This window comes from Chenopodium album, chromosome 16, assembly GCF_948465745.1.
Source record: "Chenopodium album chromosome 16, dcCheAlbu1.1, whole genome shotgun sequence".
In the NCBI taxonomy this organism is placed as follows: domain Eukaryota; kingdom Viridiplantae; phylum Streptophyta; class Magnoliopsida; order Caryophyllales; family Amaranthaceae; genus Chenopodium; species Chenopodium album.
In genome coordinates, this window is record NC_137849.1 from 7,232,899 (window position 1) to 7,251,535 (window position 18,637).

Below are 18,637 nucleotides of genomic sequence, written 5' to 3' on the forward strand. Positions count from 1 at the left end.
GAAAGCTTGAGATGTAAATTCACCAGCATTATCAAGCCGAATAGTCTTAATAGGAGTATCTGGAAAATGTGCCCGTAACTTAATCAATTGGGCAAGTAATCTCGCAAACGCCAGGTTACGAGTTGATAACAAGGACACATGTGACCATTTAGTTGATGCATCAATTAAAACCATAAAATATCTAAATGGTCCACATGGGGGATGTATGGGCCCACAAATATCTCCTTGTATACGTTCCAGAAAACTAATTGATTCAAAATTAATTTTAGCTGGTGATGGGCGAATTATTAACTTGCCTACTGAGCAAGCAGCACATGAAAAATTATTATGAAGAATCTGCTGGCTCTTCAAAGAATGTCCACATGAATTCGTAATTATTTTTCGCATCATTATTGAACCTGGATGGCCTAACCGGTCATGCCAAACAACAAAATTATCAGTAAACTTCTGGTTTACTATAGCATGAGTTTCAATAGTATTGATTTTTGTGTAGTACAAACCACTGGAGAATGTAGGGAGTTTCTCCAAAACATGTTTTGTGCCTTGAGTTATATTTGTGATTTGAAGGAATTCGCTATTTTCTTCATTGATTGTCTCAATATGATAACCATTGTTGCGAATATCCTTAAAACTTAATAAATTTCTTTGAGACAATGGGGAGTATAAAGCATCAATTATTTTAATTTCAGTTCCCAAAGGCAATTTTATAGTGGCTCTTCCGGAGCCCTCAATGATATTTGTACTACCCGATATGGTACTCACATTAATCCTTTTCATCATCAAATGAGAGAAATATTTTTTATTTCTAAGTATTGTATGAGTAGTTGCACTGTCAGCAAGACATAATTCTTCACCATTCATAGCAAACTGAACTTGAGTAATATCCATGTTCTTCATGAAATAAAATATATGTCAAAATATTAAGCATAAAAATAAAGATGATAAAATAAATAATTCAATAAAAACACCCAAATAGTTCATAAATTCATAAAAACATATAAAGTCCTTATTACAACCATAGAAAATAACATAAGTAAATAACTAAATAAAGTCTAATGCTTAAAGTTGACATAAGATAATATAAATTTAATTATTCCCTTTCGGGGCATTGAAGAAATCACCAACTTCTAAATGAGTTGTACTACCGAAATCAAAAGTATTCCCTTCCGGGGAAGTAAGGAAATTAGCAACATCGAAATGATTTGCATTGCCAAAATCAAAATCACCTTCACCATCTTCAAGAACAAGGTTTGCCTCAACTTTCTTTCCTTTCTTCAATGATTCTTGATAAAGTTTAATAAGATGCTTTGGAGTTCTACAAACCCGAGACCAATGGCCTTTTCCTCCACAACGGTAACATATATTGGTCTCATTTTTCTCTTTACCATCCCTACGTTCCCACTTCTGGTGGGAATGATAATTTGTGTAATGACCTCCACGACCTCTACCATATCCATTAAAACCAAGCCCACGACCGCGACCACGCCATTGGCCACGACCGCGACCACGACCTCTACCTCGACCACTACTACTCTAATGGTCTCTGTTGTTAGTTTCTTTCCCGTTATGGGTTGTTACATTCGCTTCGGGGAATGGAGTAGAGCCAGTAGGACGTGATTCATGATTTTTCATTAACAACTCGTTATTTTGCTCAGCCACAAGAAGACAAGATATAAATTCAGAATATTTTTTAAAACCTTTTTCTCTATATTGTGTCTGCAGGACAATATTATTAGCATGGAAAGTGGAGTATGTCTTTTCAAGCATTTCTGCATCAGTAATATTTTCTCCACATAATTTCAATTGAGAAGTTATTTTAAACATAGCTGAGTTATATTCACTAACAGATTTAAAATCTTGTAATCTCAAATTCAACCATTCATAACGAGCTCTAGGGAGTATCACTGTTTTTTGGTGGTCATACCTTTCCTTTAGATTACTCCAAAGGATTTGTGGGTCTTTCACAGTTAAATATTCATTTTTGAGCCCTTCATGGAGGTGATGGCGAAGGAAAATCATGGCTTTAGCCTTATCTTGAGCTGTTGCCTTATTAGCCTCTTTGATTGTTTCACCAAGCCCTTTAGCATCTAGGTGTATTTCAGCATCTAACACCCATGATAAATAATTCTTTCCGGTAATATCAAGGGCCACAAATTCGAGCTTGGCAAGGTTCGACATTTTTCACTATATAAAATAATATCAAAAATCAGAGATAATAAAATACATCAAAGTCAATGTATCAAATCAATATAAATTCATAATTATAATTGGTGCCAAAATAATCAATATGCATTGTCTTATAAAAACAAAGGAAATAATATACTATCATCAAATACATTAGTGTTAGCATCAAATTAATGTTTCAAATAACGTACTATCAAACAAGAAAATATGCACATTAAAAGTAATAAACTAACACTAATCACGTGATAGCAATAAGCAAACAAGTAACAACAAAAATGATGTAATACGGTAATCCAACACTATCAAACAAAAATGATAAAGAGATAAGCTGGATGAAGTGGAGGTAATTCGGCACTATCGACCACAGTAACAAACAAAAATGATATAATTTTGGAGGCATATAAGGTATGTAACCACGACATCATGATATAATACAATTCCTAGCATCATATGTGATGCGTGTTAACTAACGATATAAAATGAATACCTTTGGACTTTTTTTTTTTGGCTAGTATATATAATTAAGGAGTGATCAATGTAATAGTTTGTTTAGAGTATGGTGCTGATAACGTATTATAAAATAAGAGAGAGGAAAGGGAGAATATAAGAGAGAGAGATAGATATGCAATTGTGTTGTCTCTATTCATCCATTTCATGACCATCTATATATATACAAGATGTGAACAATGTAACTTATATGGACAATGAAGAGTCCATTCATGAGAGGATTAATGTGGACTAATGACAAAGGAGGGTTATAAGGATGCTATTACTACCATACTTAAGGTAGTCATAAAAGAGATAATTACAAGTTATAATGACCATTCATAATAACATATTTTATAACAGTAACTTTGTTTCAAAAAAAAATATATATATATATAAGTAGTAACTTAACGGGCCAAACTTTCACAAATAAACATAATAGGGCCCTGGTTCGCAAATCCGCATCGATCATCCCAACTTTTTTTCCATTTTGTAGAGATAAAGCCCACTTTTAAACAATTTGGTCTACAATACTCTTTTACTTTTTTTTTTTTAAAAAAAAAACCAAACAATACTCTTTTACTTTAGGAAATAAAGATGACCTATAAATCACTAATAAAACTTTATCTATAGACTACAGTAAGATAATATATTAGTATAGCTATGTACAAGTATATAGTTAGAGCAATAAACGAAAGTGAAAATACGAGTATCAAAATATCAAATATTATTATCCCAATAGTAAAGAATTAAACTATTTTAGAACTTTGAGGTTAAGGGTCCAATTCTCTAGTACTCCATATAGAGATTAGGAGCACTCGAGCTTGGAGACATATTTCCTCTCCCCATTCGATCCTCAAATTGTTTAACTCGTTAATCTAAATGGGAGTGAAATTTGAAATTATCCAAAGTATAATCAAGTGGACATGGAAAAATCAATGTCTATCCAAAATTTAAAGTCATTGACTCAACATTATTTCAAACAATAATAATTACCTGGTCTTGCAAGAGTTGCAACCACATTTCCTTGAAATTTCCCAGGAAAATGACTAATAACTGCATTTAATTAGTACATTAACAAAAATAGAAACTTAAAAACAAGTTGCTTAAAGAATATTGTAACAATAGTGGAAAATTCGACAAAATAACATCATTGACTATAATTTAAAAACTTGTTAAAAAAGTCACTAAGTCTTGCTACCAAGAAATATAAAAGGGATTTAGTTTGCTGAATATCTTTGCGATTTCTCGGCCATTTTCGCCAAACAGCTATCTTCACTTTGTCTTCTTCTTCATCATCTTTCTCTCTCAATCTGTAAGATTTTTTTTCTCAAATTTATTTTTCTTCTTTCTTTATAATTTTTATTTTGGATCTTGATTATTCAATTTATTATATGATAATTTTATGTTATGAAATTGCTCAATTGGTGTCTTCAAAACGAAAATTTAGATGATTTTTGTTGTTGTTTTTGCTACGAATTGTTAGGTATAGTTTTAGGATGGGCTGTATTGCGTGAAGTATTATTCAATTAGTAAATTTTCAATAATGAGGTATAAATTATAATATTACCAATTGACATATGAAAAACTTGGTCTACTCGACTAGCTGTCTGGTGGTAAGAAAAAGAAAATACAAGGTAATCTTCATGTTGGTTATCTAGTGGTAACATGGTCAGGTCTTTCTCCTTACTTGAAAAAAAAAAAAAAAAAAAATATGAATACATGCTCTTTGTTTTTTTTTTTTTTACATGTTCTTGAGCAAAACCGCTACTTAATGAGTATTTTACCGTAAAGTAGCGGTTTTGCCACTTGATGAGTATTTTACGTGAAATAGCGGTTTTGCCCAAAAAATAAATAAAACTTGTTCACCTAAGATCAATTAATTCGCCCTTGGTGATAAACGTTCGATTTAGTCATAACTCATAAGAGTAAAGGAGTATGAGAGTGACATTTAACATAACCCTTTTATTTATTTATTTATTTTTTTTTTTCTCACTTTTCCTCTGTACTCTCAAGAGTCTTAACAATTCTAATGTATAAGGGTCATTTTTCTTACCCTTAACACAAATAAAAGAATAAAAAATGTAAAACTATTTATGCCATGATTTTGTGTAAATATTTTATGCATTTAATGTAAACATAGTTACATACGAAGCATTTCGTATGACTTGATTTTCATAGTTATACGAGGTAGGAATGAGACATCATAAAATAATTACAAACATGGGTTACAAAATACTTAAATAATTACTATATACGCCAAAAAAAATTGATGATTAAATAATTTTTTTTAAAAAGTTGGTTAATGACTTAATGAAATTGATGATTAAATAATTTTTTTTAAAAAGTTGGTTAATGACTTAATGATGGTATAATTAGTTGGAATCATCATTATTCACACCTAAAATGTATTCAATCATGGAGATTTTTATAACGAGTATTCTAGAATTTTTGTTTTAATAGTCAAATTTATATTGAGCTAAATTTGGCTTGTGAGTTGTGTTGAATTGGCCAGAACTGAGTTTAATCTATCTAATTAGACTATTAAATATCCTTAATTTAATAAAGCTGTTCTTGAACGTGCGTAAGAGTTGTATGTATTGTCTTAATTTTAACTGGTGAAAAGCTGTTTCACTCTGTTGTTCTTTTTGTTATTGTGTTATTGAGTAATAATATTTTGTTAACCCCTTATATTGTTGAAATTTTCTTGTGGTTGTAACTTTTAGAAGAATTACATAGACCATAAAATGGGGAACTTGTTGTGCTGTGTTCAAGTTGACCAATCGACGGTTGCTATTAAGGAGAGCTTCGGAAAATATAATGATGTGCTCGAGCCAGGGTGCCATTGTGTTCCTTGGTTCATTGGTCAACAGGTAGCAGGCAAGCTTAGTCTTCGTGTACAACAGTTGGATGTACGCTGTGAGACCAAGACCAAGGTCAGTTTTCTTATATGTCCAGTTATGGTTATTGCTTGTTGGTTTTGCCTTTCTGAATCGATTTTTTTTTTTTTTGTTATGCAGGACAATGTGTTTGTCACTGTTGTTGCTTCCATTCAATACCGAGCCCTTTCTGAAAAGGCGAATGATGCATTTTACAAGCTCAGCAACACTCGTTCCCAAATCCAGGCCTATGTTTTCGATGGTATGTATATATGACAGTGTAATATATATTGGCAGTTTTAACTACAAATGCTATAGAAGTCTGAATCTTATACATCCTTCTGATTTTTTAGTGATCAGAGGCACTGTTCCAAGGCTAGATGTGGATAATGTGTTCGAGCAGAAGAGTGATATTGCCAAAGCAGTTGCTGATGAACTTGAAAAAGTAATTTTATGCTTGTATATAACCGCACGAATAATCCTTCCTGTATATATATATATATATATATATATATATATATATATATATATATATATATATATATATATATATATATATATATATATATATATTCAATCAGATTCTGAAAATCCAATTTGTTATTTTCTTTTCAGGCAATGTCTCATTATGGGTTTGAAATTGTTCAAACACTCATTACTGATATTGAACCTGATGAACATGTCAAGCGCGCTATGAATGAAATCAATGCTGGTAAGTCATTCATCAGCCTCACCGGGTTACCCTATCTCTGGCATTATTACTAGGATTGGAGTATTGTTTTTAATGTATAAAATCAGACCGTGTTTTATTTGGTATGGAACATTAATTGTGTCTTTGGCACACGGGAAATACTCTTCCTATGACATGCTATCAGAGTGTACATAAGACTTACATTGTAATCATGATAACTTTGGTTAAATTAGTCTTTGAATCATCCATTACATTTTAGCAACTCCCTCTGATAACGGCTTCAACTTTTTCAGCTGCAAGAATGAGGGTGGCAGCAAATGACAAAGCCGAGGCAGAGAAGATCATACAGATCAAAAAAGCTGAAGGAGAGGCAGAGTCGAAGTACCTTTCAGGATTGGGTATCGCTAGGCAGAGGCAGGCAATCGTTGATGGTCTTAGAGACAGTGTACTAGGCTTTTCAGGCAACGTTCCTGGGACTAGTGCCAAGGATGTTATGGACATGATCCTTGTCACACAATACTTCGATACAATGAAAGAAATCGGTGCAGCCTCCAAGACATCAGCTGTATTTATCCCTCATGGACCTGGTGCTGTACGTGACGTTGCAACACAGATCAGAGATGGACTGCTTCAAGGACAAGCATCATCATCTCACTAATAACCCCCACCGCGTTGTGATGCAGATATGGTTATTTGGTTGTTCTTCTGCAGGGAAACTTGAATTGTGACTGTTAATTTCATTCCTTCTTTTCAATGTTTGCTTGTGTGAGAGTAGTTGCTTGTTAGTAGCTTTCATTGGAAAACAACTACTGGTGTGGTTATGTAGTTATGTACTGTCATTTGCTTATTTGAGTTGGTGTTGCCTCAATTATTATATATTTATGAACGAAATTGTATTGAGTTTGTACATAAAGCTGTTACCGCGGTTATGTATGTAGAGTTAATTGAATATATGTGAGATTTAATATATATTAGATCTCGCAATTTGGATGATGGACAAGAGTGCATAGTGAGTATTGTACCCAAGTACACACGAGTTTTTGTGGACATTATGATAAAAGAATAAGGGTTTACCTTTTACTTATAGGGATAAAAGCAATAAAAGAATGTATCACATGTTCTTTCACATTTACACTTGTGTTCTTTGGGACTTTTAATGCATAGTATTTAGTAAGCACATTCTATCCGTTTCCACTCATCGCTTATATATAGCTTTTTAAAAAACACTTTTAAATCGGTTGAAAAAAAGTTCCTATTTAACCAAACAAATCATAAAAAGCAAACTAATATAGGCAATTAAATATTGTATATGGTATCCAATTATTAGCTAGTCTCCTCTTCTCATACTTGAATGATTCATTTATAGTGTTAGGATTTAGAAAGAGCCACAATGGCATTTATAAAGATAGAATTTGATCTTGATATCATCTCAAAACTTTAACCAACTAAACTAGTTAGAAATCTCTTTTCATTTTTCAGACTTAGAATAGTTAAATATTGTTCATCAATTTCTCATAAATCAACTATCAAAGTCAGCTCTCCAATATTAAGGAAATTACTATATGAATTGTCACATATCGATTGATCAAGAAAAATAGACAGCACAAAATAATGAAGTACGCGCGTCACTGAAGGTTGAATATGTAAAAAGCTAGGAGATAAACATGCTTGCCATCTTATGCAACAATTCATACTGTACATCTTTTTCATAGTCTCTTAAATAATGTGATCAACTGATCATGCTAGACCCGTAATATATTTTATATAATGATAAGAACTCCATATGAAAAGTAGTCTTAAAAAAAAAAAGAAGAATATTCAAATTTCAAAATATAATTAATAATTATAGTATAAAAGAACTCTAAATCTAGTAATCTACCTGTTTTATATGGTCAACCATCAAACTTTTGTACTCCGTATTTTGTTTCGTTAATAATAATCAGTCTTAGTCAATAGCTGAATCATACTTGCATATAGGGTATTAGGGTAACATGTTGAATAAATAAGGTTTGGTAAGATAGTGTTAATTCTTTCCTAATAATAAAAAAAAGGCTAATTCAATCATTTTCGTGTAAAAAATTCTCAGCCCAATATTTTGATATAGGAAGAAAAGCTTTAACCAACTGAGCTATTCCTCCAACTCCGGAATCAAATGATTTTAACTCGACTATCCAGCGGCTTTCTATACACCAAATAAAACGTCTTTATATAGGACACGGATTAACAAAAACTTATTTTGTATAGTTGAAGGAGTCAAAAGAATAATAACTTGTTGTGAAAGGCAGTTACCATAGCATCTTACCAATATATAAAGAGAAATAACTGCTAAGCATCCTTGCGATTGCTAGGTATTTTCGCCAACAGCTCTCTCATTGACGCCTTGTCCGTCTTTTCTATCTGTACGTAATGTTTGCATATCGTATTTTTGATATTTAGTATTATCTTGTAAGTTTGCTTAATAATCATCAGGAAATTCCCTGTTTCTCATATTGAGAATGAGGGCATTTTCGTGAATAAATCAACAACTTTTTCATTATTGTGAGCTCCACAATCGAATAAAATTGAATAAAATTGTTGGTTTATTTACGAAAATGACACGTGAGGAACAAATGAAAAACTGGGGCATCCCCAATAATCATCTAATAACATTGAAAAAATTGGTGATGAAATAGATAATGAGAGTTTTATTGCATCGTATAATCACCTCTTGTTTTCTGTTTTTCTTTGAAGAAAACACAAATGTTAACAAATAGATATTATCTACACAACAATTATTGTCAACGAAAGTTTTACTTTCAACATCATTTTATTGCATTGTTGTTGGAGCTTCAATAGTTAAAATTAAGTGTGTGAATTGCAACTTTAAATTTGTTATTTTGTATAGTACTGTAAATGATTGTGAACTACAAGTCTACAATTCTTGGCTCTCAATAAATTATGTTTTTTTTTTTCGAGTTTTGGTAATGATCAATACTCTCGTAACCCCTTATATTGGGTATATTTTCCTGTGGTTTAAACCTTAAGGTGAATTACACAGACCACAACTATGGGGAACTTGTTCTGCTGCGTTCAAGTTGACCAATCTACTGTTGCTATTAAGGGGAACTTTGGTAAATTTGATGACGTATTGGGGCCAGGGTGCCACTGTGTCCCCTGGTTCATCGGTGATCAGATCGCATGGAAGCTTAGTCTTCGTGTACAACAGCTAGATGTACGCTGTGAGACCAAGACCAAGGTCAGTCTCTCTAGTTCTTACCATTTGTGTTTCAGTATTAAAAGTACTCGAATCAACTATGCTGTCAGTTTTATTAATTTGGTTGACATGAGTTGCTTCACATGAAAAAAGCTTGATCTTATTGAATTAGAATTAGAATTGTTTGCATGAAGTATATTAATGTAGACTGTGTTCGATCTGTACCCTTGCATAGGGATATTGGAGAATTGAGTATAGAGTGATCTGTGCAGGACAATGTGTTTGTCAATGTTATTGCATCTATTCAATATCGTGTCCTAGCTGAGAAGGAAAATGATGCATTTTACAAGCTCACTGATTCTCGCTCTCAAATTCAGGCCTATGTTTTTGACGGTAAATATGAAAACATAATTGAACACTGCAATTTTTTTTGTTTTTTTTTTTCTGCATAAGCTAACAGAAGAGTAATTTTGTCATAACCTTTCTGATTTTATAGTGATCAGAGCCAGTGTTCCAAGGCTAAATCTAGATGATGTATTTGATCAGAAGAATGAAATTGCCAAAGCAGTTGCTGATGAACTCGAAAAAGTAAGTTTACAGAAATATCATGCATCAGTAAGAAAGTAATCCTATACATACAGAATCTGACACTCAAAACTGAGGAATTTCTTTTCAGGCAATGTCTCATTATGGCTTTGAGATTGTTCAAACAGTCATTATTGATATTGAACCTGATGAAGGTGTCAAGCGGGCTATGAATGAAATCAATGCTGGTAAGACATTTGTCGTCCTCTTTTTTCGTTGCCTCTATCATCTTTTGTATTGATAGATTCGTTTAATGTGAAAATATAGCCTTATAACTTATCAACATAATTTAATGAAAGGGTATATTAAATGATGATAGCAGAACCATACAATTTTTTGTTGAATTGTTTCATAAATCACCCATTTCATTTATGTGTTCTCACTCTGGTAAGGGTTTAACTTTGTCAGCTACAAGATTAAGGGTGGCAGCAAATGACAAAGCTGAAGCAGAGAAGATTTTACAGATAAAAAAGGCAGAAGGAGAGGCAGAATCCACGTACCTTTCAGGACTGGGTATCGCCAGGCAACGACAGGCAATTGTTGATGGTCTTAGGGAGGTGTACTAGGCTTCTCTGATAATGTTCCTGGGACAAGTGCTAAGGATGTTATAGACATGATCCTTGTCACACAATACTTTGACACCATGAAGGATATTGGTGCAGCTTCCAAGACATCAGCCGTGTTTATACCACATGGGCCTGGTGCTGTGCGTGACACTGCCACGCAGATTAGAGATGGACTACTTCAAGCATCATCATCTTAATCTAAATGTTAAACCCCTACCACATTGTAAAATAAATACCTTGTCTACTGGAAATCTTAATGCTTTTATTTCTCCTGTAATACAATGTAGCTTGTGTGGAAAAGACGTAATCACCTTTCATTTATGTATAATATTGTCACTTGTGTATGTTTGTCGTGTTGACTGACCTCAGCTCATTGCAGATAGATGTTTGCGAATGAATCTGTTTCATGTGCCTCTGTACAATGCAGGCCTCTTTGGACCTCTTGGTAAGTGATATATAGATGAGAAGGAAGCAGGGAAAGCGTTAAGATTGAACCTGTTTCATGTGCTGTTATACAATGCAGGCCTCTTAGGACCTGTTGCTAAATATTACGGAGTACTCAGATGAGAAGACAGAAGGAGACAGGAAAAGCGTATATAGCAGGAGTTTGTGGCTTCCAACGTACAAAGTTAAGAATCAAGACTAAACTATAAATCATGAGTGTAATTGTGTAAAGAGCGCGTCATTGAATTAAGATAGTTTTCAGCTAATATACATAAATACAATGATATAGAAGTGATTCGACCAATATTACTCGTACAAACAGTGAATCACCTTAGTGTACAGTGAAAATGAGATTTTTGATGTATAAAGTAGAACAGATTTCTTTATATTTGTACAAGGAAATGTTATATTTGAGGAAAACAAGGTTAATCTATGTGGGAAGCTAGACGTTGATGGAATGGAGTTTGTTTTAATTGGAAGAATATTCAAACATATACGAAGAACGATAACATCGTCAACAGTATAATTGATGAATGTGGAGGAGAAGAGTTGAAGCTGTTGGGTGATCTTGAATTTTAAGCAAGCGGGGGCTAGATTCGAATTTCACCTGTTTCATCATAGGGGATTCTTCTTTAAGAGTTTTATCACCCTACAGTTGGTACAATGGTACCCAAGTCAAGCTAGGGAGGTCTGCGGCTTGATTCAAAGGGTTGTGTAGTGCTGTACTGCTGCTGTGATAGTTCTTCCATGCACGAGTTCCATTATGCCATTAGGACCACCCAATATGCCCTGTCCTACTAAAGCACAGCTCACGGAAGGCCTCTCCCAGCCAATGTTAGTCAATTATGCTGCCTGGCCCAAAAAACATCCATCTTGTACTGCTAAGGATGGCAAGAATGCAACACCAACAGCAACAAAATCTCAGATGATAAATTGTCAGAAAATTGATCATAAGAATAGAGTATTCATTAATCAAGGAAACCAGACGATCTTTTCTGACCTTTACCGACCCCAACCCCGACCCCGGCCCTGATTCTACTATCAAAATAATTGGGAAGGCCCAGCCTAATCAAAATTAACAATTACATTACATCAGACCTTCCAAGTTCAACCTGTTCTCTGACACTAAGAAAGGTTACTCTGCAAATTAATCATTTCACAATGAAAACGGTATTAAAGTAGATAAAATAAATCAGCAAGAGCACAGCATCAAACATTTCAATCTAAAGGAGATGAAACAGCATTCTTGATTGAAACAGCCTGCGATCAAAATCTGATTTGAGTATTCTGTCCTCCAATATTCAAAAAAAACTGTCACCCACCAACCCAATGGACGGGAAATGAACAAAACTAAGGAAAACTGACAAGTGAAGACACGAGTTTGTGAATCTTATATTATTTTTTACAGACCAAAATCACCTAATCCGCCTGAAATAATGTCAGCACCGTTAAGAACACAGAACATTGGTAAGTATAACGACAGCTCATGGCTTAAGAGCCAATGCCAATCCAACCTTTGCGCTTTTCTCAATGGCTTTGGTGTCAACCTCAGCAGAGACGGAGATTGTTGACTTTGGACGCCACTCATGCTGGATAAGAGCACTAGCCTTGCAAGAGTTGTTGAAGCGTGCCTTCAAAGTTGTTAATGGGTCTATAGCATGTTGGGCACCAAGGGTAAGTGTGTTTTCATTGGTTGAGAGGCTGCGAGTCACCTCAGCACCAACAGCTGTATTGGTTAGGGGGGTAACATAGTGGTAGTAGGATGCATTTAGACTGTCACCCTTATCATTCCTGCATTAACAAGTGATTTCTTAGCAATTGTTATCATCTAAGTAAACAAAAAGTAATTGATTTAATTTCACAATATTCCACACATAATTTATTAAATATACATGCTTTGCAAAAACAGCAACCACTTGTCAGCACCAAGAAACGGCAATATATAAAATAAAAAAAAATAATAATAAAATTAAATAATTACTCCTATCCAACGAACAAATTTGACAAAGCTGTCAAGCTCAGATAGAAATGATAAAGCAATATGTTCTAATATATGTTGCTTATGCTACCAAGTCATTCGCAGTATACACAATATGGAACACGTTTATTTTGTCAAACTTATTCATTCTCAATTCCATGCTAAAGTTGTCAAACAGATCTACAGATGCTTCTACAAAAGCCCATATCTCACAAAGTAAAATGTTACGTATAAAATGATACAAGTAGATTATTCTATCTGTGTATTATTATTATTATCATCAAAAGATTCAAAATGCTGTTTTTCTAGTACAGTACTCCGCATATAGCAAGCTTGAACAAATATAACATAGCAAACTGCATTACTAACTACAGATATGTGACAAGATGTATATTATTATTTTTCCTTGTCCAGATATTATTCTCTAAATTCTGCTACGTGCTAACTGAACTCGATATAGACCAGAATTACTCTTTACTTCAAACAAAATACATATGTTAATACTGTTGCACTACTTGCATTAAGAGTAATAGAAGGAAACCACTCACAAGGTAACTGCAGCAATCAGATCTGCATTGGTGAAGCTCACTCCTGCATTGCATTTGGTAAAATTTCCGGTTTTGGTATCAAATGAAACATCGGAACCCAAGGCTAGTGTATTTGTCCCAATCACACCAGAGAAATTCACAATCGGGTTTGCAGTCAAACCAACACTAGTGCATATCCCCACATATTCATGCAAGTATTGAAGCTCAATCTGGCCATAAGACAAACATTAGCTTTCAAACCTCAAAAAAATACTACATGCTAATAATTTCATATACAAGTGTTATCTAATCGTGTACCTTGCCAGATCTCTGATCAGGGACTCTGAAGCTAAGGATTGTTTTCAATCCAGGTGCAGCCTCATTGACAGTGATGGTAGTCAACAACTGGCAAATACAGAATACGTGAGTGAGATACAAAGGCATAAACAGTACATGCTTCCATTCTCTTTCAATTCTCCTTTCCTAAATCTTCTTTTTTCCTTTGGAGGAGGTTATATACTCGTGAGGTTCAGTTTACTCAATTGTAGCATGTTGTGTCACACAAAGCTAAATCCAGTATAAAAATTTGCCCCTCCGTCCTACAATAACTCTTACAATCTAATTGTTCATCTTGATTCGACTACTTCTGAATTTTGGCACTTTAAGCTACAGCATGCATGAATTACACAAAGCTAAGTTCAGTTCAAAAATAAACTAAATCTTCCTTCCAAACGACAATGACAACATATAACACTTTATTATGGATATACTTCTTAAGTAGTCTTTCTAAAGAAGCCTCTAAGTAACAATCATTCAGTCAAGACTTTGACGCTGACTTTCAACCTAGTGATGTGACAACTCAATCTGGACGAAGAAACTAATTTATCACCAAAAAAACTCATCCATAATTACACTCTAAATAACATAATTAGCAACAATAATTAAACTCCAGGATATAAAAAACCAAATTAATAAATTCTCAAGTCAAAAAAATGGATCCCAGCTTAGAATACTCCATGAATCAAATCATCATATCCAACAAATTGCAGCATTTTTATGACTCACATTAGAGCCGGTGTCCACTTTGATATCAGCCGTGACATTGTTGTTTTTCACCTGAGTACTCACATCACCAAAAAACAGTTCACCTTTCTTTGTTCCGCTTGAAGTAATAGCCTGCGAAAAACACATAAAAACATCAAAATTAGTAATGAAATGTTGAATTTCACTATATGTGCAAATGCGATGACATGCAGCAGCAGCAGCAGCACAATTACTAAACTATTAGCATTAGCTAGAAATTTAATCACAAATTGATCAAATCGCAGCATTATATCAGAATAACTCGTATTATATGCTATTGAATTAATCGCAAAGCACATCAATTGCAGAAATATACACAATGCAAGCAAACAGCAGAAGCATATCGGAAAACAATAGAACTCTAGAAACTGTCACAATAATCACGAAACTAGCAATTTAATCATAAAATTATCAAATCCGACTAATATGCTATAACAAATATTTATAAGCTAATTCAAAAATTACACCACAAAAACATTATAGCTTAAAATTGAACATTAACAACAAATTTCAGACAAATAAATAAAAAAATAACCGATCTAATCTAATGAAAAAAATTACTAAATACAAGTATACAACTAAATTAACAAATAAATTGTACTAAAAATTTAAAAAATGAAGAACACTTACAACACCAGTAGGAGAGATAGTAGTGATGCTGAACTTCTGATCGGAATGATAATCTTTGTAAAGAAGATCTAATTCATTTCAAAAATAAATGCCAAAATCAAACCAAATCACAAAATTAAAAGCCTGAAAAAATCCAGAAAAATATCAGAAAATGCAGAAAAATAAGAGGAGAGAGAAAATGAAGACCTCGAGCTCGCTTTCCAATGTCGCTGTATAGTCCAGGTCCTTTCGCCATTGTTAATGGAGACGAAGAAAGTTCAGAGGAGAGAGAAAAATGGAGATTGAAGAGAGAGAAAATAAGGGTTTTGAGAATTAATGGAAATGAGTTGAGGGTTTATATAAATATATAAAAATAATTAAATTATAGAGCAACCTAATTTTCGACGATTAATTTTTTTTTAATTTATTTTTTGAAGCGGCGGGTTTTTATCACTTTCATGGAAGATCAGGAGCGTTAATCAGTAGGAGATTTTGAGGTGGCTTGATTTTTGACCGTTGATTTGATTAACTTATTTTTTTAAAATGTACGTATAATTTTATTTTTCAATTTCAAAAAATATGTGTTTGTAGATGAAAAAGTTAGGATGACGAGAATTTTCCTTTGGGACATGGTTACGGTGGGAAATTGGTAGTTTCTTTACCGAAAAGAAATTGAAGGCATAAATTGTGTGACCAATTATTTTATTTATCCACTCATTTCCAAGATTATCTGTTTTTTGACAAAATTTGTTATATTATTCAAAAAAAAAAAAGAAAAAAAATTGTAAAATTTTCATAGTTTAAGAGATTGATCAATATTGTAAGGTGGATGGCTTAATAAAGTGACTAGTTCTGTGCCCGAGCAACGCTCGGATATTTACAGGAAAAAGATTATTTGTAAATTATTATAAGTTTGTATTTGTTTATAGATTGTATATATTTTTAATATATTATTTATTTAAATTTGTTGTTATTGTTCTATTATTTAGGCTATATTTTTTTTTTTTTTTAAAAGGTTGTTATTTTATTTTTTTTCATCAATTATCTTTTTATTTTCTAAGGAAAATAATTAAATTAAAAAAAATAAAAAGTTTTTGGAGGGAAATTTTTTAATGTAAACGTGACACGTGTAATTCTAGAATATTCCTGGTGATTACTTTAGTATATATATTGATTGTTGGCAAAATTTCCTACATATCACATTACACATTAAAAATAAGAAAATAATTAATAATGAATCATATATAAGGAAATGCATTAAATAAAAAGGAATGGGTGATGTAGTGGTAAATGGTGTCCACATAAGATTACTTAAATATCCTTATAGAATAGAGCTTTAAATCTATATCTATACCTATACTTAGGTATTAAAAAGTGTTCCTAAGAATGTTTATGTGCCACGTGGCACCCTCGCCACGTCATCATATTCATATTTGAAAAATGCCTGTCATGAGATTCGAACTCACAACCACAAAAATACACATTAGATGACTTACCATCTCATCTACATAAATTAATCATGTTTTTTTATTCGACTCATAAATACATATGGATTGGAGATCTGAACCTTTAAGAACTGCAATTCTTACAAAAAAAATCGATTCTATTATTTTGATAATAATTATGTTTTTATTTTCATTACATTATAAATTTTATATAAAGAACATGTTTATATAAATAGTCAATAGCTGTTCCATAAATAATTTATTCAAAGATTTAATACAAAACTATTAAAAATAAACAAATAACAAATAAATAAATAATAAAGAATGAATATATCTATTCAATTACAAGTGTTCAAAGTAACAACCCGGAGCATTGCCCGGGCCATACACTAGTATATTATTAAAAAAACAAAATGTGAATCAATGCTAAAATTAGCCTCAACGATATAAATTATACCTTAAATGCAATCAATAATATCGCTAATTCCATGCCGCCACCTCTAATGAATAGTAGCTAAAATAGCACCAACTTTTGCAATGGGTGCAGGCGTGCAGCGAGTGTCATAAATGACATTCACAACCTTATAAATGATTATTATTGGTGTTTTTTCAGACTATTAGAAATAAAATTGATGCAATACATTGCCCCCATTGCAAGATTTGGTGTTGCTCATGCTATTATTTGTAGGTGGTGCTACTCATTGATCATGTTAATATAGTTTGGATGGAAACCACTATAATTGATTTCACAAGTTTGAGTAATTTATCATGTTTATAATGTTCAGATGGATCAATAATCAATATATTATCATATTTCGTTATAATGGTTTTCAGAAAATAGAAAGATAAAGCACAATGAAGCATATAAAATATTGTAATTTCCTTATGGTATTCACAAATGTTAAAAGAAACACATATTCATTCTCATAAATTTTCTTCCTTGTTCATTCTCATACCTTGTTAGAGCTATAAGCATATAACTATTTATGGCTACTATCTTTGTCGCCTTCATGGCCTTTTGTCGTCACGTGCCACCAATGGTTAGTCTTTTGTTTTACTGAATATAATAACTTAATAAGGCAAAGATAGAACAGGGAGGAAAATGGATGGGTATGGTGCAATTTGTGATTATATGGGTCTAATATCGATCTACTAATTGGAGGGGGGATTTACATATGACAATTGACTAATTGAGTCAAATCTGATCCGAGTCCAAAATTTGTGAAAATTTGATTACAAACCCGCTTAAATAAAACCGGAATCCAAATTGAAGTTGCGTCGAACTCGGATCCACCTCAACCTCTAACTCTAGTCTGACCCAAAACAGCTATTTGGCCTGTTTCTTCTCTAATAATTTGTATCACTTGATATTCTTATTACACATATACCTTCATGTGCCTCTTTCACCCGTATGTTACCAATGTTTCTCTCTCTTCTCTCAAAGAATTTTCCCATCTTTAATAATTGTTATATTCAAATAGCTAGTCTCTATTTCCAGTGTATCTAAAAAAACAAGGAAGTTTATAAATTTATTTACAATTTGTGTCAAAATGAAACTTAATTACGAAACTATTATTGTATGTGTTTGGTAGGAATTTCATTTTTTTTAAGGTAAAATTGCTATCTATCTAAGGGGGTGTTTGGTTCATTAAATTGGAATGAATTGGTATGGAATCTCATACTAAAGAGGTATGGAATCTAAAACCCTTAATAGTTTAAAGTTGTTTGGTTTTATTATTGGAATGGATTATATCCTTCATGGATTATAAATCCTAGGGGAAGGGGTAGGTATGGGATTCTATGGATAGGGGGAGGGGGGAATTAGAACCCCTTGGGTATGAGATTCCATTACAAAAAACCTCAACCAAACAAAAAATTAGATGGAATGAATTCTAACTCCATCCAACCCATTCCATATGATCCAACCAAACGACCCCTAGGATTGGGGTTAATCATGGAAAACCAAT

General features: G+C 32.8%; 2 protein-coding genes and 1 pseudogene across 4 annotated transcripts; 2 read left to right on the forward strand and 1 right to left on the reverse strand.

Moving 5' to 3' along the window:
• The first annotated feature begins 3,820 nt into the window (after window positions 1-3,820).
• LOC145584817 (hypersensitive-induced response protein-like protein 1) lies at window positions 3,821-7,233 on the forward strand. Of its 2 annotated transcripts, none has more exons than XM_081641607.1 (6): window positions 3,821-3,985; window positions 5,400-5,606; window positions 5,691-5,811; window positions 5,903-5,994; window positions 6,165-6,261; window positions 6,534-7,233. In XM_081641607.1, exons 2-6 carry the CDS (start codon window positions 5,418-5,420, stop codon window positions 6,896-6,898), a joined length of 864 nt encoding a protein of 287 aa, XP_081497733.1. In that variant the 5' UTR covers window positions 3,821-3,985; window positions 5,400-5,417; the 3' UTR covers window positions 6,899-7,233. The 2 variants fall into 2 exon arrangements, with proteins under 2 accessions (XP_081497733.1, XP_081497731.1); XM_081641605.1 differs by having other exon boundaries at window positions 3,822-3,985; window positions 5,397-5,606.
• A 1,357-nt stretch (window positions 7,234-8,590) lies between these two features.
• On the forward strand, window positions 8,591-10,928 carry LOC145584818 (hypersensitive-induced reaction 1 protein-like; annotated as a pseudogene). The gene is made up of 6 exons (XR_014100423.1): window positions 8,591-8,639; window positions 9,265-9,475; window positions 9,706-9,826; window positions 9,930-10,021; window positions 10,110-10,206; window positions 10,427-10,928. The product of XR_014100423.1 is annotated as a hypersensitive-induced reaction 1 protein-like (transcript).
• Window positions 10,929-12,244: 1,316 nt separating this feature from the next.
• On the reverse strand, window positions 12,245-15,587 carry LOC145584819 (mitochondrial outer membrane protein porin of 34 kDa-like). Its single transcript, XM_081641608.1, has 6 exons — window positions 15,433-15,587; window positions 15,247-15,314; window positions 14,599-14,709; window positions 13,852-13,938; window positions 13,555-13,763; window positions 12,245-12,819 (listed from the first exon to the last, which is right to left on the reverse strand). The coding sequence occupies exons 1-6, from the start codon at window positions 15,479-15,481 to the stop codon at window positions 12,513-12,515; spliced, it is 831 nt and encodes a 276-aa protein (XP_081497734.1). The 5' UTR covers window positions 15,482-15,587; the 3' UTR covers window positions 12,245-12,512.
• Between the last annotated feature and the right edge of the window lie 3,050 nt (window positions 15,588-18,637).